The sequence below is a fragment of the Anas platyrhynchos genome, chromosome 7 (genome assembly GCF_047663525.1).
Source record: "Anas platyrhynchos isolate ZD024472 breed Pekin duck chromosome 7, IASCAAS_PekinDuck_T2T, whole genome shotgun sequence".
Classification (NCBI taxonomy): Eukaryota; Metazoa; Chordata; class Aves; order Anseriformes; family Anatidae; genus Anas; species Anas platyrhynchos.
The window spans coordinates 6,317,624-6,342,553 of record NC_092593.1 but is presented as its reverse complement, the minus strand read 5'-3'; the positions used below and the strand labels follow the sequence as shown (position 1 = coordinate 6,342,553).

Genomic DNA, 24,930 nt, shown 5'->3' with positions numbered 1-24,930 from the left:
TTGCTCTTTAACAGACATGGAGTAAAGCCTCTCTTTTGCATGACTTTAACAGAGAAAGGCAATAAAGCGTAGGGTTAAATCATGTATTAGTCCAATTAAAATAACTCATATGCATACTTAAATAGTCCAGCAGCCCAGAGTCCATTTATGAAATAAATACCCATCATAGCAAATAGAAAATTAACAAGATTAACTTGACTGACTAAATTGGGAGTACAAATGCAGACAACAGTTCTGGTTAGGCTGTACTAATGGATTTTGTTTTGTGAAATGTCAGCTGAGTGCTCATCTGCAGTCAAAAAAGCAAATAAAATGTTAGGAATTGTTAGGAAATGAGCAGAGCACAAAATGCCAGACTTTATTATGGCCTGTATCCATGGTGAGCTGCATCTTAAATACCATGTGCTGTTCTGATCCCCCTGGCTTGGAAAAGCTATAGTAAAAGTGGAAAAGATACAGAAACAAGGTGACGAGGATAACCAGAGTTACAGAAGAGCTTTTGTACAAAAAACAGTAGATTAAGTCTTTGGGAAAAACAAAGCTTAGAGGGAATAGGGTGTAAAACTACAAAATTATGTGGGGGCTGGAAAGGTTGAACAGGATATGGTTGCTTACTGTTTCTTGCTGTGCAAGACAGACAGATGTAAAGCTAGCAGGCAGCTAGTTTGAAGGGAGCTCACAGTTCCTCTTTGAAGCTCATCGGTAGGACTGTGGACAGCAACTTTGTAGGGTTTCTAAAAGCATTTGGGTAAATTCACAGAAGTATATACTGGGAGATACTAATTACAAAGACATCACCTTTGTTTTTTTAAACACATCCATAACTTGCTGGGAGACTGTTCTGGACAGTATTCCTATGTTTTTTTATTTTTTTTATTTTTATTTTTCCCAAATAATTCTGGACATCTGCTGTTAGCAGCTGTTGGAGACAGAGGAAGGACTTTTGGTTTGATATGGTAGAGCTTTTTGGGTGTAAAAATGTCAGACCAAACAAATGTCAGCTAACTGATGTTTTAGCCTAAGGTTGTTTCCTGAGGTTGGAATACATTCCCAACTACTTTGTCTTTCCCATTATTGTGAAAATTATTTGGTTTTGTAATGTCAAGGCAATGTTGTATTTTTAACTCCTGAGCAGAAAGTGTGACTGCTGCTGTTCAAAAATTCCCCTTCCCTCTGAAAATACTGAGCAATGCTTGTAAAATAACCCAAGAGTTTTACTGATTTAACATTTTTCAGAAATCACTTTGTTTCTAAAGTAGCACGACTTTATTCTCCACAGGAAGTCTGAGGAACTTTTATGACTACTAAAAACTAGAAATATAATAGTCCTTAACTATCACCTAATCTTAAATGGTTTTAAGTTATTGACTTTATTTTACAGAACTGTCTGATTTTTTAGCTGTAGTTTTAGTAACCAGACACTCCCTATTGAACAAAGTTGGGGTTAGAAAACAAGGATGACCAGGAAAGTGGCATAAATTCGTGTTTTTCTTCAGCGTTCAGGTTTAGGTCGCTCAGAAAGAAGCACAACAAAAACGCCCTGAGCAGAATTTTTTGTTTGCTTCAACCCTGTTATCGAGTGGAAAGGACATGTTCCACCTTAGGGCACCCTAAGGAGCTCAAGAAACATAACAGCTGCTCTCAGACAGTGCCATATGCACAGACCCTGGTGAATAAAATGAGCCCAGGGAAAAGCCAGCATTTGTTTCCTTGTCTAGTGGATACGGTGTCTTTGGAAGTGCAGGCCTGTGTCACTGCTGTGGGGAAAACAGAGGCAGACCGGCCAGTAATGGCTCTCGTGTGGCTAACACTAACAAATATTTTAGAGCATTAGCCTCTAATGTCACAGTGAGGTGTTCAAAACAATGTTTGAACTAGTTACGCATTAGTAAAGGACTATTTTGTTTAGTTACTGCTATAGTGAACTGAAATGTCCAAAGCTCTGTAGGTGTTAGGACACTTCTGCAGTGCACTTTGGCTGGTGATAGGGATTGTCCTGTAACACTGCTAAGAGTGTACCATAATAGTGTGTTGGGGCTTTGGTACGTATCTTTGAAAAGAACATGTAGAGTGGGAATTACCTATTTCAAAACCTCCCTCATCACCAGAGGAGCTCTTGGCTAAGTTTACTCCACAAAGAAAAGCAAGCGTGTTCTGCAAGTGAATATGCAGAGGAATGCAGTGGACAACTGTAGGCCTTATTTCTCCTGCTTATTTTTTTATTATAACATAGGTGATGTCAGCTTTCTCCAAAATGCTCCTCTGAAATGATGTGTGTCAAGGCCTTGCCTATTTAGCAGGCTCGCCTTGACATTAGGCTGCAGATAAATCATAATGCTGCCTTTGTGCAGGAAGATGAAAAAGCTCTGCAAGCTGAGAACCTGGCCAGCTGTAGGAAGGGGTATAGGAGTAGGGATTAGATCCTCGAGGAACTATTTCACTTTGGCTCATCCTCGGAGTAATTAGCTGCTGACAGAAGTAAGAGAATTCAGTCCCGACTGCTTTTTATGTCAAAGCAAGCTGGGTAAAAGCAAGGTCCTACTTCTTACAGATGACAAAGTTGTTGGTACTGAAGGGAGTGATCGAAACAGACAGTGCTAAGAGCGTGTGAAAATATCTCATTTTAGTTTTAGATACTTGAGGGTAAGCCAAACGCACTGAGATCTAGTTCTGCTCCTGCAAAATAAGGCAGAAGATTGGGCCTAGTGATCCCCATGGGGTCTCCTTCAGCCTGGACTCTTGTGGCCCAAAGCAGGAAAATGAAATGGGGGGAGAGGACGTATGACTAAAACAGGGCAGCGTGAGGAGCTTGTCCAAAGGGATAAAAATGTTAAAGAATCAAAATCTTGCATGATTTATTTTAGAAGACAAATTCATTTTCAGGATGCTGCTTATTTTTTCTCTACCAGTCCCTCCAAGCTTAATTTTGAATCCACACAACTGAAATAATTAAATAGATAAATAAATATACATTCTGTCACAAGATAAATACCACTCAGTAAAGCATTTATCCTCTCAGAGTATTTTCAGGAACTCTTATTAAACAAAGGTCACATCCCCTCAAGCTCCACAGGTATTAAACCTTGCTAGCGATGGGCTGTTCCTTTTATCTCGGTGAATTTCGGCATCAAATGAGGTGGTGACAGTTCTCAATAGTATCTAAGGCTGGGCATTTTTGCTCGCTTGCCATGCATGCTGCATCAAAGTCTGAAGATTTCACAAAGTTTTGTCTCATCTAAGCTTTGATCACTTGCTCATTTTTGCCTCTGCCTGCTCTAAGAGGGTACTGCTGTTTTGTGGGAAATCAGTACGATCGTGGCTGCATCGTCAGGTGCTGATAGCAGACATTTTGGCAAGGCCTTAATGCAAGGAACTGTTGTCATCTTTCTCCTTCATCTGTCATGATCAGCCAGCTGCATCTGACATGCAAAGAGACACCAGCAGCTGGAGGTACAATGGATGCTCTTCACACAGAGCTGGCGGCAGAGGCATTCCTGGCCCTACTCCAGGACAGCAGTCGCAGGTGCGCATAGCAGCTCAGGGTGAAGCAGACAGGCTTATTATTGAGTCAGGTGATGTGGTCAGTGACAGGAGACAAATAAAGGATGTTTGTGTACCATGTCATCAAGCCCCAAGACGGAGAATGATGTTGGCAATAAGCTATTTCAACTTAAGGACTCTCCAGAGAGGTTTTCTGTAATTCCAGTAATTGAAGAAAACATCTCGTCTTGTGAGACAGTAAAAGGGACAGGTAGATTTATGTTTTAAGGACTGTACTGATGGGCATACTAAATTTATTTATACACTGGCAGCTGAATATCTGTATTTGTAAATATTCATCTGTACCTAGGCCTTGTCTTTGAAGGGAGGCCATCCTGCACTCCAGCTTGCTTTGAGCTTCCCATGGTGTGTTTCCAGCTCCAGGCATAAAAGATGGGGTCTTTCTTGATGGACTAAAAAAACCTTCAGCCCTTTATAAGGGTCATTTCAGAAATGTGCAAATAGGTGAAAATTACAGCATGCAGGATTATAGTAATTTTTCCTTATACATTTTGCAGCATGTCTCCAGGACTGCTTTAAGCTCAGAGGGCTGCAATGCTGCTAGGGGCTTTACACTCCCAAAAAGACTTGGGAGCAGCAGGGAACCCCAGGGGTGCTGAGCCCTGCTGAGACCCTGCCACGCCTGTCTGCTGCGGGCACAGGATGTGAGAAACCACTGGCAAAAGAAAATTAAATAGATTACTACAAATTGAATAGACTCACTACGTTTTTGCTTTGTGTAATGAAAGGCCAATTAAGACATCAACTTATCAGAAGGATTTCAACAAAAGGTATAATTAATGAGAGCCAAGTCAGAGAACTCATTGTTTTAGAAATGTGTGTAATGCTATTGCTTTACCGAGGTATTCTAAAATGCCTAATAAATAAGTCAATATATTGTGAAAACTCTTCTGGTGCTATACATTTCAGATGACAGGTTCAGTTTTGTATTTAGGGTATCAGATAGATATTTAAAAATAATTTTTAAGATAGCAGAACAATTAGTTTTTCATAGAATATGTGTTCTATAGACAAATAGAGTCAATTTTACTCTTTCCCACAAAGTTTTATGTGTTTTCCAATGTAATGATTTCAGTAAAATGAATCTGGCCTTAAGCAAGGGCAAGCAAGATCACAATCTAGTCCTGGTTTCAGTAGATTAGATGTTATCAAGTAAATATGTCATTTTTGTAAACAGAAAGAACTTCTGAGTAATAGAATAAGTTTTTTCTATTATTTTAAAACATAATTGGCTTTGAAAACCAGTGTGATCTCAGTTGGCAACATCTGTAAATTTATAATCAAAACTATTTATAATTTTTTAGAATGAATTTATTTATACTTATAAATATATTTAAAGGCACAAAGGAATTTGGAAGAGGATTTTCCCCCTTACCTTCACACGTAATTCCATTACCGCTGTATCCCATGGGACAAGACCCACATTTAAACCCTCCATCTTCATCTGGCTCACACTGCACACCACTGAAGCACGGCATGTTAGCACAGATGACAACCTGACGTGTCCTACTGATGGTTTTTGGCAGTTCCACATAGTCCATCGCTGCCTTGTATGCCTGCCTGAGTGCTGCAGTCTGTGCTGGGAGCCTTGCTGGGGGAACAGGTGGGATGCTAGCACCCTGGGGGGCTGTGTCAAGGGAATGACCTAATGAATGAAAAGAGGGTGTGAGGTGTGTTTCCAAAGAAGATGCTCTTTGCTGCTCTGTCGGGAAATTTGGGGAGGGTTTGGTCTTTGAGACTGTGACTCGACTGGGCCATTTCCTGGGAAAATAGCTGTATCTGGAACAAGCTTGCTGAGCAGCATGTTGCCTTGCAAAGAATGAGCTTTCATTTGTGTTGCGATGAGAAGGAGCCGTCCGTGTTGGACCTGGTTTGTACTGCTTAAAATGCACAGCAGTAGGAGTTGTCACACTGACAGCTGCTGTTCTGGGGTCTGGTTCCTCGTGCAGAAGGAAAGTGTGTGCATCACTTCTTTTGTCAAGAAAAGTCTGTTTCTCAGGTGCTGTGGACTCCATAGCATATTTTTTTTCTGACAATGTCTGAGCCTCGGAAATCTTCCTTTTCATTGTAAGAAATGGAGTGTTAATGACTGTGTGGTTTCGTTCCATAAAGTACGTAGTTTGTTGTCTTGGAATTTGGGTTTGGGAAAGAAGGGAATATATGTTTCTTAATGTCTTGCCTTCATGGTGAGAGCCTCTAGCATCTTCGTTATTTCTCTCAGCAACATCCACACGGCTTTGGGAAGATCTTGAATCTAGGGCAGAAGGAAGATAAATACCAGTCAAATTTGCCGGTTTAGTGTTTAAAGAAACTACTATGACCATTTAGATTATGAGCAAACAACAGAATATCAATTCTAGAAGTAAATGCAATAATCTGCCATCTGTGCTAAGGACTTATCTATGCTGGCTGGTGTAGAAATGTCACAGTATTGTCTCCTATAGGTAATGATAGCACTGGATTCATGGGGAACTACAATACAGAAACTTACAGAATCAGTTTATGAGCCAGATGAAATATAATTATGCTGGTTTAATATTAAGACTAAGCTAGTAACTCTCAGTGGTAGCCAGGCATTATTTTTTAAGGATCAGCACTGATCTTACAGGGGATAATTGCAGCCAAGCAAAAACACTTGCCATGCTGTTTTACTAGTTTCAACCTGTGCTAGTCCATGAGGTTTTGGCACTGTGTGCCATTCTCTCATGCTCCCTACAGTTGTTGACCACCTGATCTAGCATTTATTTCTGACTAACTGTATATTTTGCACTAGTGTGCTGGGAAATGTTCTGCTATACAGTACCTTGTGCAAAGATTTTCAAGTTCTTGCAGTCTAGGAGTAAGACGAGACATTGCAGTTTGGGACAGATAGATATCAGAGATGGAGAAATAAAGAAATGATAAGACCGTACTTGGCAAGATAACTTGTTAGCCAGATTCTAGTCCAATCACATCAGAGTATAACGATGCAATGCTTTTGTAGTCCTTATGGCAAAGGAAAGTTTGAGGAAAACATGTAAAGGAGACAAATGGAAAACCTTTGTTAGTACTGTGTACAGCTCCCTCCAGACGTGAGGGGCAGTATGTAAGAAAGGCTGCTGGTTTGTACCTGTCACCCACTTGTTACAAAGCCAGCCACCTTTTCAGTAGTGTAAGGAGAGATGATAGATGGGGAGAGGCTAGTCTGTGAAGGGCCTTGAAAGTGGAGACAAGTAGTTTGAATCAATACTTTCAGGAAGATTAATGGCTATCTGCTGACTCTAATGAATGGAAGAAGCTATTTTTAACCACTTCTGGCATACTCACTCCATAGGAAATGGAATGTATTGGATCCTGAACAAAAAAAAATCACTTGGTTCTAGGGTTAACCCCACGTGGGATGTAGCTCTACTTTTTAAATATAAATATTAATCACTTTCATAAAACTCCTACTGATGTAGAAATTAGTCATAGTTAGCAAGAAAAGAGATAAAGACACTTGGCAAAGGTCAAAAATAAATTTAGAGCATTGACTAGATCAAAGGAAAACCTGGCATCCAAAGCTGTGCTTATTTGGCTGGTGAACAGTGTCATTCTTCTGGCTGATGAGTTTTTGTTGCCCTGAAGCATCACGTTTTGTAGTGGTGTGTGGTAGTAGATCAAGTTATGGGCATCAATAGTAGGTAAATACATGGATTTTACTGTCCAAGGCAAGGCTGATGAATGATGAGATGCACAGAATGGAAGAAAGGAGATGGTGAGGAGGAGAGGACATCAGTGATGAGCATAAGAAGATAGGAGAAGTCAAACAATTTTTTAAAATGAACCTAAGAAAGAAAGATGAAAGAAACATCTCCACAGAAAGTTATCAGCAACAGGTGATTATTGCTGCCTTTAGAAAGTTTGATTCAGGGACCAGAAATCAACAGGAATGACAATGAAGGGCCAAATGACCTTTCTAACAAATTTCTTAAATGAGCACTGATTATAGCTTTGAGCTCCTTCCACTGTATTGTAATCAAATGTAATCCTCCTAGCTGAATTTTAGTGACTGCTGAGGGGGTCAGGCTGGCTATCTGAGTAATGAAAGTCTTATTTCCTTATTAGATGATAACTGATATGCCCATCCTGCAAATAAGCTTCTGTCTTCCCATTTTTATGGGAAGCATGATGTTTTTGGAGTGTACCTATAGCAATGCTTTTTCTTTTTTTTTTTTCTTTTTTTTTTTTTTTTTTTCCACCTCAAATAAAACTACCAATGAAGAGTAAATATGTTGGTATTTTGTTCATCGCATGTATGGATTAAGGTCCCTCATCCACTTTGCACAGGCCACCAAACTTCATAAGATACTGTTACAGGAACTTTGGTATTGGTCAAATGTGGCTACATCAGTGTCCTTTCAGCTTGCATTTTATCATATTTTTACTTAAAAAGATACTGTGCAATTTAATTAGGATTAGAATCTGACAATATTTTTCTGGAATTCCTGAAAATTTATTTCTGTAGTTTTCCAGATATCTAAATACACCAAAACAAAGAAATATAGCAAAAGATTGCAGACCTAGTTGTCTGTAGTCAGCAACTTTCTCAAATTCTGTATTACTTCAATTTATTTTCCTCACAGTCGATCAATATTTTCAAATGTATAACCCATTATCAATGCAGAAGTGTGATTGTGTGAATCTGGTTTTCTCTGTGATGCCACAGTATGATTACATATTGGACTGGATGAAAATAACACAAAAAATGACAAGGCAAAGTGCTCAAGGTTATGTGACAGTACAGAAATACATTTTCACTACCCTTGGTATTTCTGCCTATACTAACAGGGAAATGTGCAGCAGTGGGAACAACTGAGTTTATTTTCCATGGACTTGGAAAAGAGACTGAGAATTTGATGCTTTGTTCCAGCTGTGCATAGAAGAGGCTCCACTCCTATCAAGAATTACACCACTTAAAGCACAATGTAACACCAGGAAGGATCAGGCCCTGCAAAGATAGATGCCTTTGTTTTTTCCCGTCTGTGGAAGATTAGAACAAGGGTGACAGAGACCAGATTTCAGAGACAGAAGTTTAAATACCTAATCCAGCTCAACACCAGGACGCTTTCCGTCTGTTTAGGAGTTCCCCTACGTGAGAACCCCTCAGCCATTGGTTTGTCTGGTGTTTGAAGTACCTTGTACTGCTTGTGCTAAGATTATAAATCAGAATCGTCATAACCAGTATCTGGCTCGTGCTTGCCAATGCCATAATGGCATTGTTAAGGCACAGCAAATTATGATTTCTTCTTTCGCCTGAATTGCATTTTGTAGTGACCTACTAGATTACTGTATATGAAGAGGATTATGTTCATTCTGGAGATAATAAAACAGCTATATAACCTAGTGAAAATAGCAGTTCATAAACAGAGCAGACACTCGACAGTATCTTAAACCCAGAGTGAGTTATCACCACTGAAACACAGTAAAGAAATCTAATGTATTTTCTCTCTTTTGAGTTTCTGTCTCTTCCTTTTTTTTGCATTTTCAAGCTTTCAGAAACAGGCTACATCTAGACTTGGATTAAGAGAAATCACATCCCCTCCTGATACCAATCATTTCTGTTTCCAGAGAGCCAGCATTACATACTTTGCCTGGGACATGGTGGACTAAGTCAGTGACCCAAGTGTCTTTCAGTCAAGCCTTCACTTAGCCTCAAGCACCTCCGTACCTTCCTTCCCAAGCAATTTGCCTTGGAGACAGCCCCACCCTGAGCCACAACTAGCAGCTGACACCTCAAGCTCTTGCTGTAAATTTCTTGTAGACATGACTAGTTGCTTCCTCTTCATTGCTGTGCTTCTCTTCTACAGCTATTAGAGTAAGAAATTTAAATTTATTTATTTTGTTTTTAAATGTAAGTGTAACTTTTTCATTCATTCACAAGTAGCAGACACTATCAGCATATGCAATCTCTGTGTTGTAATCCAGGTGTTGCTCTGTCCTTATTTTCTACTAAAAAGTCCCCAAACAGCCTACTCTTCATCTGGAGACTGGTTCCCTCTCCTTAACAAGATCATCTGTTGATGTTTTTTTCCCCCTCTCAGTTCGGAGTGTTATGGGCACCTTTAATTCTGATCAGGTTGCAACTCTTTCAGAATTCTGTGAGTAGTTTAAGAATTCATCTCATTATTAACACAATTCAATAAATTTACAATTTGTGTAGTTTTAGAGCTATTAACATTTAGTAGTACATGCTGTGTAGCACATTTCTCATTCAGAAGAATGTCGACGCAGAAATGCTCTTCTGACATATTGCGCTATGTGGGTCATCATTTAAAATTTGAAACATCTACCAGCACATATATCTTATTTAAAATGTCAAGATAGAACAGAAAAATTACACTGGTCTAAGAAGCCTTGTTACCAGAGTATTAGGGATCATCCCATTTATCTCTCTATTTTTTTTCATTAATATTTTTTTTCTCTGTATTTACTTGGTGAGAAAGGGAAAACAGAGCAGCTGTCAATAGGAAGCTCTAGGGAAATTCTGTTTTTCCATCAACTCTTAATCTGCTGTTTTATTTGATTAAGTTCTGGCATAACTTCTTTCTCTATTCTGAATACATTTAATTCCTACATCTTCTCTTTAGCCATCCAAGCATACCCTAAAATCTTCCCTCTCACAACTATTCAGAAATGAAACTTTGATTCTTCCGTCCTTGTTTTGAAGCATCCTTAATTTCCCTATGCTTAGATGCTGGTTGAATTTCCCCAATCACTGAAGTCCCTTCACTTACAATCACGAACAGTAACTCCCAGAATACCCAACTGGAAATATCCCTCAACTCCCTTAACAGAGGTAGAGCTTTGATGTCCCAAATTTTACAGAAGTTGTAATCCCAGGATTATTTTTGTAGGAACAAAAGAGCTTTAAAGGCTAAGACTGGAATATTATTATAAATTTTGACAGTATCTTCAGTTTAGAAATCATGATGCTTTACCTATTTTTTATGCAAAAATTGAAAAGTCAGAGGTGTTGTAAAAGATTTTAGGAACACACATCACACACAAAATAAGCACAGAGAAAAGTTAATCCCCTCTTTGAAAAATGTGGAAGTAGAGGATACCAGTAATAACTTTTCTGTAAGAAATGTCCAGATCTCGAATTCACAAATCAGAAACATGTGAAGCTCTGTGTGTGAGCCACTAGCTGTGCATAGGCAGACAGAATAAACCAGCCAGGCTATTTGGCTCATGCTGGGCTAATGCAGCTCGACAGCTTGTGGACCTAATGTGCCCTACATCCAGACAGGTCAACACATGAGCAAAGCAATTGCACTGCTCTGCATCCATCTGTACAGGCATATTCAGCCTCAGTAAAATCCATGTTCTCAAAGCATCATTTCTGTGCCAGGTTAATTCATTCACTCATTGCTTTAATAATAAAATTAAAAGGTGAACATCTAGTTCACTGTCCCTGAGCTATGTTTCAGCCTGGTTGAAAATGAGGCTGTGTTGCTGGTGTTTCTACCTGAGCAATTCTCTTCCCCTTCACCTACCCGTGCCATGAGCAGTAGGGAATATTCTATGGAGCTGGCATAAAAGCAATTCCTTCCTCTGTTGCAGACTCTTTTGTTTGTCAAATGTGGCTGCAGCTGTACGTACACAATTCTGTAAAACCATTCATAATTTAGAAATCTGCAATGCAAATTTGCTTTGTGTGTATAAAACACAAAATTGTACTACTCTATCATAATGCTTTTTGTGGAGAAAACCTGGGATCTGAAGCCAGTTCACCCACCAAACTTTCTTTAAGAATCTCCCTTTTTTTGGAGTAAATAATACCCACAAATGTTAGCAAATGAATCTATGGCTGCGTCTGCTGCTTTGTAAGTATTTAATTGATTATAATTTACATATACTTGGAAGCACACATATTCAAATTTCCTAAATAGTGAACTTTAAACTGATGTTTGTTTTAACATTGCTGCATTTTAAGTAAATTCAAAGGATTCTGCTTACCTCAATATAGAGGCTACATTATGAGGCTACGTTATTAATAATTATTATTACAGTACAGAGAGGACCAGAAGGGCTTAGAGAACTTCACACAGCAGGGAAGTTTGGCAGATAGTCTCAGATTTCTTGAAGTAGTGCAACCTGACAAAGTTAATTCTTAAAATGTCTTCAGCATGGATAGGAAGTGAAACTCTTATTCAACTGTTTTGAGATATTTTTTACAATTTTGATGTCACCCAGAACTTCTAAAACTGCAATCAAGAGACCCGATGCAACTACCTGATGTGTAGTTAGTACAATTCTGGAGACAAGGGATCACATGTAGGCAAAGTGCCAGGACGTTGCAAGACATCAATGACTACAAAGCTGTATGGAAAAAGTGAAGAAAATAAAGTAGTCTGTTCCTTTGTTTGTAAACTCTGTTTGTTTGGGGCTGATTTTGTTTCTTTGCTTGTTGCTGGTTGGTTTTGTTTGTTTGGTTGGTTTGGTTTGGTTTGATTTCCTTTTGTTATGTTTTCTATACATTTTCAATAGAATTTTTAAAGTCAGTGTCACCAGAAATTGTGTTTTTAAAAAATAGTGTGAGCATTATTGAATGCAGAAATATGAGCATGCTCCCCAAACAGGATTTTTTTTTTTTTTTGTCTTTATCAAAATATTTATTTTTTATAAATATAATTTTCAGATTGTACATGTATATGATAAACTAGTTTTTGTTTGTTTGTTTGTCTTTTACAAACAAGCTGTGTTTTCTCAAACACCTCTCCTACCTGGCAGTTTATTTCAGGGTTTAATTGAAAAGTTCTCTCCTAGGGGTGGGTAATCTCAACATGTTCCATGTGCTCTTACCCCTTGCATGGGAGACCTGCTGCTCTCTGTTCCTTTGTTATTCTGTCTCCTTCACTGCTCCTTCCATTCATTGGCTCTAAACCATTCCCTTCTGCAGTTTTTAGAAGTGTTCTTCCTGTATTTTTCTCTGAATATCCAGCTAACAAAACAGGAAGCAAAGAAGAATAGTTGTGTTTGAAAACACCATGGATCACCCTCTTAACCCCCTCATAACCATTTTATTGCTCATTCTTTTGTTATCCCTTGTCCACTTCTCAGACCTAAGACTGAAAAACCAGAGACTTTTACCTCTCATCTTTGTGTTCTACCTTCTCCAATTATTTCAGTCTACAACTGCATTATTTCAGCAGCTATAAAGAGAAAATTAAGATAGATTCCATAAAACTAAATTATATTTTCTATTCAGGAATTGGCAGTATATTTTACTTTAGCTCAGCACTGAGAAAGATGGAAAAATTAATAAAAACTCTTATCTTATCTGATGATGCCTTGTGGGCCTTCAGACTCTCTCATGACTTGAACAGGTTGGTAGATATACACAAAATAGACAAAATCAAGACAGATCTTCAATGAAGCATCCCTGCCTAGTTCTCTGAAACATCTATGCAGAATCCTTTAGAACTGTAATAATAGCTTATAAAGAAAGTTCGTAACATTTCTTCAAAAGAAAATCCATAATATTTCTTCAAAGAAAAAGTAGCTTAAATTTGAATATTTTACAGAAATTCTCTTTTTATTTGATTCAAGAAATAAATGCTGTAAAATTATAATTATGTTGTTTGGGGCTGTAAACACATAAAAATGAGCTACTTTACATATGAAAGCCAAGAAACAATCTGAACTATACTTTGCTGGAGACCAATAATGAATCTATTTTAATACCATAAAAGCACATATAAATACTCATGCTTTTATAAGTTCTCCACAGCTACAACTGATTTGGTTGAAAATTATATATAGTGTTATTTTTTTCCTAATATATATTTTAAAAAGGCAAAAAGAAGGAATTTTGATAATAAATTTTCAGATTGTGTGCTGCAGAATTCCCGTGGCAGTTCTGCTAATCAGCATCTAGTCTAACCAAATTCCCTAGGCCATGTAGGTATTTAACACTCTGACATACATAGCCATCAAGAAGATGAAAGGTCTCCTCTTTGTATTCAGACACCTGCAAAGAGGCAGTTATGAGCTGACCAGAGGCACCTGGGGGACAACAAAAGAAAGAGGTTTAAGGACTATCTATCCTGTGAGGCATTAACTGAAGAAGACTTTAAAATATCATGATCCAACAATATAATAACAATTATAACAATTCAAATCTAAGATTTTTAAGACAACATTCTATAAATACTGTAAGCAGCATGTGCTAGCATGGAGAAACTCTTGTTGAGAGCTGTTATTTTTCAGTAAGATATAAGATTTATCAGCTGTTCCACCATTTATAAAACTAGGGAGCTTTGCTGATACTCTTTGCTTTGCAGTTGTACCTCTCTGTGTCCTATAGAACTTAAAACAAGACAAACAAATAATCAAACAAATGTATTTTGTATTTTTGTCATATGAGATAAACTCTCACTGTGACAAATTATTGGTATGAAAGATTATTCTGTCCTGAATTCTAGAGGATCAACAATGCTGTTTTAGCTACAGACTGTTGTTGTGTCCCTTCAGAAATGATCTAGCTCTATACATGTGATGTGTAATTATTTGGGCAAAATTGATATGGATTGGCAATGAACATCCTGCAAATAAATTCAGTGAAGTGAGTGTCCTACCTGTGTAGGTCCCTGCTTACCGACAACAGCAAGATGATGAGAATCCCAAATTTGGCATGGGCAATAATGAATCTATGAATTTCACACCATCTTTTCACACATGGTACTGTACTCTGCCTTGTATTGTTTATGAATCCTTTTGCTCCATCTTTTGCTCTGCTTTTGTGTTTAGTGGCAAAACTGTTGTGCCACTTGTTTTTTAACAAAACAACATTATCAGATTTATGGAAATAGGGTTGGCTCACTTTAGCTATGTGCTATTAGAGCTAGATGATAAAATGGGCTTGGAAAGTTTAAGAGGAGATGATCTTACTCTGTTCTGTTAACTTAAAACAAACAAACAAAAAAAACAAAGAAGCCTACTGGGTCTATATCTTCCATAGATTATTTGTTGCAGACTGAGCTGTTGTTATCACTTAAAAGTCATGATGGCATAGTGATTGCTTAAGCAAAAAGTGGCACATTCTTGGTAGGAGAGAAATGTAATCTGTACTTGATGCTCTGATTGAATGTAAATATTATTCATGGCATACAGCTTAGTCCTCTTTCCTACTGGTTTTATGGCTTGGGCTTCATTGGGCTTCTATTGCTGAGCGACATCATTTCCTAAATATATCATCTGGATTGGAAGCACTTAACAAATTCAGGATTGACAGAGTATAAGGATCAGTGAAGCTGGAAACCATTTATCTTTTAAATTATCTAAACATATTATTCTTACCATGCCTTCTTTATTTATTATGTTTGGGTCATAGCACATACTGTGCAGGCCACTGTTGAGGTTTCTCTGAAAATACTTAATATTTTATTAGGTATCCCTACGGAGGCAAGAACCATCAGAAAGGCTCTCTGATTCCCTTTCTAGCCTGACAAGTACAGGAGTGGGGTTTTGGAGGGAATTACATACTCAGAGGGCAGGGAAGGGTCATAGATTATGTCCAAAATGCCTGGGTGATCCTGGCCTTGTGAAGATTACTGGCATACCATTTGCAAAAATATGTTTTTCATGAATCCAGATTTGTATGAAATGTCTTTGTGTGTCATTTCTAACCACACTTCAGCTGCCTTTTCATCAAATGCCCTTGAAGGAGATGTCATCACAACATAACTGGTCAGTTTGCAAAAATGTACATTTTGGCCTGAAATACTAAAAAATAGAAATGCTGAAACATAGTTTAGGAAAGGGATCAGCAACTTCCAACACAAATTCCAAAGATGAATTGTGGCCAGTTTCAATGGCCTGAGTCAGCACTAGGAGCTGGAAGCCCTGGCCTTGGGAAGCAATGCTTCCCAGTTTCTGAGCCCACAAGATTCAGCCACTGAGAGCTGTTACCACACAGAGACAGACCAAAGTAATATTTACCACTTATTTTGTATTTCTGTTATGTCTTCTCTGCAAGGACCTCAGTTAACTTTGCAGCTAATGACTGCAGCATCAAAGATTCCTGCCTTCAATTGAGCCTCGTAACTCATTGCATAAACAGTGTCATGGCTGGTTGGTTCCTCATCACAAAGCATCCTCTGAGTGCTGGGAAGTGTGTGTGTTCTGTCTATACCTGCCAATACATACAGATTTTGTAGCTGAAGTTTCAGCCTGTGATGTGCCTACTTTTCAATACTTTTCAGCCTGCCTTCCAGGAACAATGCTCAGCTCACACTGTTAGGGCAGTGCTCTTCATTTAATGGCATCGCTTCTGATTTACACTGGTGTAAATGAGACTGGAATCTGGGCCTTGATCTTTTTAATGCAAATTCATCAATTCTGTTTGATGAAAGGGTTCAACTATGTTCACCAGTCACTTTTTGAAGAAAAATCATTTAATTGGTTCCAGGCAGCAAGAGGTCCCCACTTCTGGAGTTAGCTCCAAAGCTGAAACCTTGGGTTGGTGACTGAAGCACTTACTGCCTTGTTTTTCAGGAGTTATTTATTCTTCATGGACAGTGATCGATGATGAGTGCTAATAATAACGGCAGTAATCTCAAGGTCAAAAGTTAATATAAAAGTTGATAATAATATCTTCTTCTGGCGTTAGTGCTCTTCAGGAACACTATGTATTCAAACACACCATCCTTGTAATTCAAAATATTTTATGTAGTTTTTAAATCCACACCTTGATGTAGATCTGACAGTAGTGCAAATGAGAAGGTCACAGAGGTCTCTCTGATGTGAAATCAAAGTGAGTTCAGAAGCATGCTGCAGGTACTGGAATAGTGTAAAATGCAGTACATAAACATAACAAATGGCAAATCCACACGTATATCAAGTGCCAAATGTCTACTGTACTGCAAATTAACTGCTAGGGCAGGAGTGCTAGCAGTTCAGAATGGAAAGAGCAGAACTCGATTACAGAGATCATAAAATAATCCTCTCCCCTGATCTTCAGTTCCCTAAACCAGAAGAGGCAGAACAAGCTGGCTCTTAACAATCTTTTATTGGTGATGGATGTGGCACTGCTTTGTCCAGTAAAATTGCTGGTTTACTAATAGGAAAAAAAAATAAATCTTTTGTGATGACACCTACCTCTATAACCTGCAAAAGAAAGTGCAAACAGATGGGTATCTCTGAGACCGTGAGTGATGAAACCAGCCTAGAGAAATACCAGTAGCATATGATAACTAATATTGCAATGTGCAGTCACATCACCAGCATCCCCCATTAAGATATATTCATTATCTTTATGCCAAGAATATAACCTATGATACTGCATGGTTTGATTTAGTAGATGTGGCTCTTCCAACAAAAAGGTAACAGATATTTTATACAAATATGAAGCATGACCAGTGAAGCTTGAGCAGATTTGAGTTGCTTAGACTTTCTTCCTTATTGTCTACTAGAAAAATTAAGGCACTGTTGATGCTACTTTTTTTTTTTAATTATTATTTTTTTTTAAGTGTAGGCTACCTGCTTTATGGACTTTGAAGGGAGAGAAATGCTTACTTTATTTGGCTTACCTGAAAACAGTATATATGAGAATGCATTTTTAAAATTAGACATTTCCCTTTATGTATGAAAGTCCACACAGGCTTTGGTACTGGTGATGTTTCCAGTAACATCACCTTAAGACTAATCAGATGTACCTCACAAATAATTTCAATGAAGTCTGGTTGATTTAAACTGATACAGAAACCTGATATAAAGTAGGTAAAACATGTAAGTGAGAAGAAAATGAGGCCCTGCACTATTGGCAGAGCAGGCAAATGGAGCTTAGAAACTTATTTCTGGAATTTATATAATTTGCAGTATGCCAAGTATATCAAAAGATTAAAACCTATCACATATCAAGGACTTTTGGTGCATATTCTCATCAAACAGGGACTTAGGAAAGAAATTTCTTATGGCATTTTTTTTTCTCGTCTGTAGTCTACAAAGGGCAGTTGGGTAATTTTTATGATTTCTGTATGAAAACACACATACCTTAATCATTAAATAGTAACAACTGAGTACAACTTCATGTCAAAAACAGCCAATAAAGTACAAAAAGGGAATTAACAAGAGAATTTTTACATTGAAGTTAGTATGTAATCTCAATGCCTTAACAAGCACTGTAACAAGCTGAAGAGGATTTGTTCTGTTTTGTTTGAAGACTGATAGCATAAGTTACAAGGGAGAGAAGCTATTATTCTAACAGGGAGGATTTCACAATATTCATAATCCAGAACTGTACATAAAATTAATTGAAAGTTCATTCCTTTTTGTCTGATATCTTTTAATCATCAATGTTATACAATATTTCTGCTTGAACTAGCAAAGCACACGTGAAAGAGAGTTAAACCGATCATTTTGGTTATAAATTAGGACTCTCATACAGCTGCAGCAATTACTTTCATTTCTAAATATGAAAATGAATGACTATTCTCATTTAACCTTGAGGCGCATGATTATTTTAAAGGCTGATCTTGCCCATACAGACATCTTGCATAAGGCAAGAAAGATAGAAAATAAGGCAATTACAGTTCCTGAAGTCCTGACAAATGACAACTATTTTTAAGACTGAGAAGAGAGATAAAGATTATCATTGTTTATATTATGATATAATTCACATGAGTGAATATAAGGCTCTTATGGAACAAAAAAAAATCCTTTTCACCCCTCCACAGGTTGCATGGCTGTATTAGTAGCACGAAGTCCTTGATTTAGTTTACATATTCAAGAGGAAAAAGAGGAACTTCACAGCCTCTGATATCCAGCTCCCTTTTGAAAGAAGTGTGTATTTGTTTCAGATCATTGTACTTGGGGTATTTCTTAAGTCTTGCCTGGAGCTGTATATGACAGGAATAAATCACAGTAAATGGCAACTACTGACTGTGTTTCCTTTTTAGAACATGCACAAATTTATTGGTTAATGTTTATATAAGTACCGTGTGTGTCTGATTTACTATACCAATATCTATATCTGTAGAATATCTGTTCTACTCAACAACATTTAAATGACCTTTGGGTATACAATGTATATCCCGTTATCCCATTAATGACAAGGTGCAGCTTTGGGCAATAACAGAAATGTTCATTTATTTATATGCACTGTGATTTATATTTTTTTGCTCAACTGCTTTTACAGCTTACCAAGTTATAGAACAGTCAATAGCTGACTTTGTGACTCTGACAAACTAATACATTGTACATACTCATTGCTAGTCAGAGGAAGAAAAATGTTAGTTTTATTTTTTGTGACCTTTAGATTTTGAGAACAAGCTCAAATCAATTTGTAGTTCAAAAAGTCTGGACAATACCTACTCTAACCAGTGAAATCAGTTCTGCTTTAATAGTGTGCATTAAAATATAACACTAAGGCAACAGCCATTGATTTGGATACAGAATGGGTAATGAAGGTAGGTTCGTCAGTGTAGGAAGCTGGGGAACAATTTGATGGGTTTTCAGTGAGTCTGTCTTGAATGCTTAAGAAAAAGATTTAGAGGGAAACCAGGGAACCTGACCTAATAACTACTCTTATTAAGGAGTAAACATCAGTTCTCTTGGCAAATCGCTCTGTGCAGTGAAAATGGGACAACCATCCAGACTGTCCCTAGAGAACTATGCATTGAATTATGAGAATTTCACTGAGAGAATGCAAGATTGGATGACTGATGAGTGGTTGCTATGCTATTGCCATTTTCTGCCTGAGGTCAGGACCCAGCCTTTCTTTTATCGCAGCAGAAGACCTCTTCTAATGATCAGTCCTCAGAGATTAATGGGACCGTCTGAGTTTCAGAACTCCCGAAGGAAGAATGCTGCTTAGGCTACGAAGGATACTATTTAAATGTTTTAATTATCCGTTGTGTTCAGTTGTTGGTAGAGTTGTTCGTACATGGCACTTTGTTTATCGTCATCTTCACAGGTCACCTTGGAGAACAGATGCCTTGCAGCAAAAGAATTAGGAGACAAGGAAAACAGAGTGGTACTGTCATGTGTCATGTTCCCATCTTACTGAAGAGGAAACATGTTTTGAAATCATATGCCAGTGCTGTGGCAGAAACACAGATGTGGTGATTCATACCATCTAGTAAGTTCCGTAGCGAAGAATTCTCCCTAGTGGCAAATGAGAAGGTGAATCTCATTCTTGAGAGACAGAGATTCCTGAAATAAGACCTGCTAGCTGCTTGTCAGGTAAGAGTGTTCACAGTCAGAAAAAAGGCTTCAGGGTTTGACTATAAAGCACATTGTAGTGTAATGACATACTAGTTCATATCTGCTTACAGCCTTTGTGTGCAAAACTTTTTTTAAAAATTCCAAAAATGAGTAAGTACCTGGTCTGGGGACCTTGCTACAGATTCGACCATTTCCAAAAAATCCTGGTGGACATCGGCCACAGACATATCCAATGTAAGGGGGTTTCCGATCAAAACACAATACTCCAGGAAAACACGGCCTATTGGCACAGGTAGTAACATGGGACAGAGGCGCTGCATGACCTAGGGCAAAAGGAAGTTCAAGCACATTTATTTATAATTTCTCAAATGAAATGAATATATAAAATTAAGTGTGACCGTCAAAGCCTGGCTAAAGTTTTATAACTGCTTTTATTCTTTTGAAGAATAATTGATGCAGAATGTTCCCAAATCTTGTGCCAAACATGAGAATGTCCTGTAGGCATGGCATAACAGAACAGCTGTTTCTCATTAAAGTAAGATTTATTAGTCCTCTAATTACATGTTTTCAAGTTTATTACTCAAGGTTCTTTGGCATTTTTCAAAGATAATATAGAAACTGTAATTTTCAGCATAAGCGAGAGATTATCTGAGTAAGAAATAGTATTATTCTGACATCCTTCTGGTCTTCTATAATTGGAAAGTAATCATCAAACCTTTCAGCACATATACTTTTAAAAATTCACAGTCAAGTGCATATGTTTCTGATCTAGAAATCCTCAACTTGTTGAACCTTGTATGACAAGAGACTATTTTAATTATCTTAGAATATATGAAAAATTAAACACTCTGGTACTATATAGTATTTTATCACTTATGATGTCACTGAATAATGAACTCCCTGTGAAGTGTTTAATAGTGTCGACAGAGAACAGATGATGAATAAAATCTAAATGATGGTTGTAGATCTTTTTTAATTGCCTCCAGTGAGGTCTCTATCATGATTCTCAAGTATTTCAGCATTATCTTTGCACCTTGCCTATGACATTATGACAAATCACCTGTTTGAGGTACGTTCTGGTTAGCTGTTGGATGGCCTAGTACAGATATACAAAAGTATAAAAACCTTTGTATATCTGTATAGTATTTGTATGGTGTCTGTACAAAAACTTCAGTACAAAACTGAAAAAAATCCAACAACTTCAGTACAAAACTGAAATACTGATTAGAAGTGGGTCAACAAGCAATGTGCAGATACACACACCTCTGAGAGGTTGCTGCAGTGCTCAGGGTCCTGTTGCACTGAATGCAGGCACAAATATTCTGGGGAAAGCACCTGCTGAAGTTGTGTCAATACTTCATTTATGCTCAAAGCTTGGTCTTAATGCACTGACTGTCAGTCAAAAGCAGGAATAAAATTCAGCATCGCTTGGCTATGGCAAGTTTGTGTAAGTTGTCATTCTTATTGTCTTGCTTTCCATTGATCACTAAGATTTTGAATGATTTCGTTCTATCTCAAAAGTGACGTGAATTCTACTTAAGCTTGACCACTCTGATTGCTAAGGGCTCTTTCCCCTTGCAAAATCGATTAGCAGCAACCTGCAGTCTGATTTATTGAGGGGATTTTGATTTTTAACTCCATCTTTCTGTGATGCATTATAAACAGTTTATGTTTGCTATTAAAATGGTAAAATGCATGATTTCTGAATATGCAACACCCCAGAAATATTTCATATCCTTGTATACCTACCATGTGTATCACTTCTGTTAAAATTCTTAATTACAGGAGAGTTCTTTGCCTCTAAGGGTTGCAGTGGCCACTCGACCTTAGTCTTGTTCAAGTCACCTTTGCCATTGCTGTTGTCAATGACTAAAACCTGTGTAATGTCAGCAGCAAGCACAGCTGTAAAAAGAAAGCATGGAGATGAGGAAACAAGGTTTTAAGAGCTTAACTGTGATTGATGATAAAAAGCAGCAGTAACAACAAATCAGATAACTTGACAGAAGTTTGTTCTGGGAGCCAACCATCAAGCAAATAAAGGCAAATCAGGTGAGTCAGCTGCTGACATACAGTAAAGCTTCTGTATGAGCATAGGAAAAATTACAGTACACAAATTCACTAAACCTTGCTTATCTGAGAGATATACTTATTATGCACAGTGATCTTTTATTGAGCTAAGGGCAGTAAGGAGGCCTCAGGTCCCTATGCATTATGCAGCGTTGTTACTTGGATGAAGATGCTATGCTAATCCCTGGGACCTGAGGTCGGCCTGACTATCCTCAAAAGCTTCTGCCTGAAACTATATTGTGTGTGTTTGTTAGCTTTGGTTAGTTCAGCTGCAAACTTTTTACTCTTCAAGATATTTGTACTAATTATATATGGATGTAAATAGAAAGCTGAATGCTGAAAAATTTTGAAAATACTAATTTCTACATAATTTATAGCACTGTAGCAGTTATAAAATTACTTCAGTTTTCTTTTCCTTCCTCTGGCAAGCCTTTACACTTGCTTCAGCAAGGGAAGCATGCGTGGACATATTGGAGTCTGTATGTTACACACATGAAGGATGATTTCTATCCTGTTTTGGGTAGGCAAGGAAGACCTCATGTTTACTTGTTCTAATAAATGTGCATTTTAGAAATATCTTTGTAATTAAAAATGCATAGGAAGAAATTATGATTCTGATGTATTTGGAAAAAGTGCATCATTTTGTATATGCTCATTAGTCATTGATTCATTAGTCAAATTACCTACACATTGGTGAGACAGACATAAAATCACGTTGAAGTGATCATTATGGCCAAACAATACATTAAAGAAAACATTTATATACAGACATTAGGCAATATCATTAAAGGTATATTTGGTAAACCCACCAAGAGCAATCCTGCTGATGCCAGGATCCTGCAATTACAGCTTTTTTTTAATCTTTTTTTTTTTTTTTTTTTTTTTTTCTATTTTACCCTAACAAATAAATGCAAAATACATCAAATGTTGAGTTTTCTCCTCCTTGCCCACCAAATGTTATTTCTGGAGAAGACCTGTGTGTGTGTGACTGAAAAAAAGCAGACTAGGTCACATCCCATTGTGATGGAAAGGTCTCAGCATGGTACAAAGTCAGTGCAGCCCCCTACTAAAGAATTTGCTGAGGACTGCCCCAACAACAAATACTGAGCAGGTATAAAATTGTTCCTGGACTTTTGCTAGTTGGGAACTGTGGCATGACTTTATGCCAAATGTGAGCTCAGCAGCTATGGACTCCTTCGTGTCATGAAACTATCTGAAACCTTCTTTCTCCTACTTTATATCCTTCCTGCATTCACTCAGAACAGGAGTAATCCTGGAGGTGCTCCCTGAGTACTTGTTAGTAGATGATATATTTAGGAGTGAAACAGTGGAGAACTTGGGGAATGTCCTTGGCAAACTATCTAGCTGGCATCTTGAAAATCCTTTTTTTTTTTTTTTCTTTTTTTTTTTTCTTTTGTATGCTATGGTGTTCGTTCTAATCAAAATGAAACTAAACTGCAGTGAAAAATTGCAAACTGAGACCAATTTGCAATTATCCATATTAATAGAACATGACAATAGTCTGGTTTATATATTTAGAGGTCTGTCCTTGAAGCAAGTGGCAAAGTACTTGATTAAGGATAATCGTAGTAGAAGTGGACTCATATTTACCCTTCTATTAAAACAAATCAAGCACTTACGTTTGCAAGTTTTACCATTTCCCTCCATCCCACTGGGGCAAATTCCACATATATATGATCCAAAGGTATTCATACAAGACACTCCAGGAAAACAAAGACTCTCTTCACATTCATTCCTGTCCTCCTGACAAGTAAGCCCTGTGGCAAAACAAAGTGGAGGTTAATAATTGGGAAAGATTCCCTGTTTATTCCTCAGCTCAAATGTTCAAGCAGACTAAGGCTTACTTCTCAGCTGTAAACTCATTACAAGGTACATGACTCACATAGTGCCAAATTCCCCACTGTCTCACTTAAACCTGCTTTTATCACACTGTTTATTACTGTTGTTATTGGCACCAGAAGTGCTGAACCTGAGACTACTGCTCCTAGAAAAGTATGCATATTAAATAAATGATTGCCCCTACATTTCACACCTTTGCTGCTGCTTTTGTTGTCATGTTTATGTGAGATCTTTGTCATACACTGAAGAAGCCAGTCTCACCACTTTGACTTTAGGATATGCCATGTACTGACATATTACACTCTTCATTTCTATGTGAACCTCACACTATTAACAGCTTATTGTACAACAGCACAGTTTGGCTAAAGGTAAATCAGACAAAATGATGAAATTCTTAAAAAATATATATATACAACAAACAAAAAAAAACAAAAAACCTAGAGGTTTTTCTATTTAAAATTTGAAGAAACTCTCTGAAATTGTCTCTAAGCCACAGTGCTGGTGTTCAGAAGATAAGCTGCTGTACGATCTGAATCCAAAACAATGGATCTTGGCTATTGCTGATTTTGGAAATAGGCATTTAAAAAATCCCTTGATGTAACTGATATTCAAATTCACAACACTGAATGATTTAATGGGTACCTGCAGGGGAAGCTGACCCAAAAGCTAAAATGAGTGTCTGAACATTAAATGATACAGAATAAGCGTATACAGTGCTGTTTAAAAACTCCCTCCGGCTTCAGATATGCATGATGCTCTCTGCGTACTTGAGAAAACTTGCTTGGCTATTGTTGGTTACCAGAATATTCAGTCCTGACAGTCCAGTCTTAAACTATCCGATATAATTTCTGTTAAGGCATGCCCTTTGTTAACTGTAGGAATACCCAAGCAGACTGGGATGCTGTCTGAATAGTCCAAGTACCTGTTTCATGACATACCATAAGGTACAGAATGGCAAATTCCATATTAGCTGTTCAGCTCTATCATGGCAGAAGATTTAAGGATAAAAGAATATTTTTTCTTCAAAAGAGAATTTTGTCACAGAGGAATGAATTACAGAATGATAAGAACAGAACATCATTATTCATCTTCTACAACATAATCTCTCATTGCTTCAGCATTTCAGATAGCTTCCACAGCTCCTTTCAAGTTAAAATAGTATCTTCATGTAAGAAAATCTAATTGAAGTCTCTCTTGATTGAGCTGTCTCAAGATGCTACTGACTCATGGTTGCTTTGTCTTGGGGGGGAGGGA

General features: G+C 37.6%; 1 protein-coding gene and 1 long non-coding RNA gene across 14 annotated transcripts in view; one reads left to right on the top strand and one right to left on the bottom strand.

Annotated features, from left to right (window-relative positions):
• LOC101796734 (von Willebrand factor D and EGF domain-containing protein) overlaps positions 1–24,930 on the bottom strand; it is a 179,256-nt gene that overhangs the window by 37,770 nt on the left and 116,556 nt on the right. For all 8 annotated transcript variants that reach the window (XR_011810468.1, XM_072040487.1, XM_072040489.1 and 5 more), the window contains 4 exons: positions 23,457–23,594; positions 21,499–21,651; positions 19,908–20,072; positions 4,937–5,815 (listed from right to left, as the gene is read on the bottom strand). Coding sequence is in view for 7 of the 8 variants with exons in the window: in XM_072040487.1 (XP_071896588.1) it covers positions 4,937–5,815; positions 19,908–20,072; positions 21,499–21,651; positions 23,457–23,594 (1,335 nt within the window). In the remaining variant the exon portion in view is untranslated. The remainder of the gene's footprint in view (positions 1–4,936; positions 5,816–19,907; positions 20,073–21,498; positions 21,652–23,456; positions 23,595–24,930) is intronic.
• Positions 1–24,930, top strand: part of LOC113844086 (uncharacterized) — a 197,786-nt gene that overhangs the window by 105,183 nt on the left and 67,673 nt on the right. The gene's annotated exons all lie outside the window — the stretch shown is intronic.